This window comes from Penaeus monodon, chromosome 23 (assembly GCF_015228065.2).
Source record: "Penaeus monodon isolate SGIC_2016 chromosome 23, NSTDA_Pmon_1, whole genome shotgun sequence".
NCBI lineage: Eukaryota > Metazoa > Arthropoda > Malacostraca > Decapoda > Penaeidae > Penaeus > Penaeus monodon.
This window is the reverse complement of record NC_051408.1, coordinates 8,878,607-8,878,992: the sequence shown is the minus strand read 5'-3', so window position 1 is coordinate 8,878,992 and position 386 is coordinate 8,878,607. Positions and strand designations below refer to the sequence as shown.

Sequence of the window (386 nt, the reverse complement as noted above, 5' to 3'; positions counted from 1 at the left end):
TCAACCAACCTAAAACAATCAAAACAAGAACACACAGAGAACGAACCACTAGTAACCCCGCTAGTAATAAAAGACGACTGGTCCTTCGTCGGCCCCGTGTTCGTTTTCTCGGTTCCGCGACCCAGGGACCAGTCGAAGTCGTCGTTGTTCGGTTCGTTCGTCAGCTCGCAGAAGTTGAGGTCGAATATACACTCATCTGATGGAAATAATGATAAAAAAAATGTGAGAATGGTTGAAAATGGAATGTATGAAAATGGAATGTAGCAAATATTTAGAAACGTTTGTAGAGGTTGAGGCCGAATGAAAGAATCATTAAAAAAGGAATATAGAATATATTTAGGAACGTTTGTAGAAGTTGAGGTCGAATATACACTCACCTGATGGAA

At 40.4% G+C, this 386-nt stretch overlaps 1 protein-coding gene across 4 annotated transcripts in view; it reads right to left on the bottom strand.

Moving 5' to 3' along the window:
• The window catches only part of LOC119587783 (MAM and LDL-receptor class A domain-containing protein 1-like), an 18,186-nt gene that overhangs the window by 12,979 nt on the left and 4,821 nt on the right, over positions 1–386 (bottom strand). For all 4 annotated transcript variants that reach the window (XM_037936478.1, XM_037936476.1, XM_037936477.1 and 1 more), the window contains exon 6: positions 47–196. In XM_037936478.1, the coding sequence (XP_037792406.1) occupies positions 47–196 (150 nt within the window). The remainder of the gene's footprint in view (positions 1–46; positions 197–386) is intronic.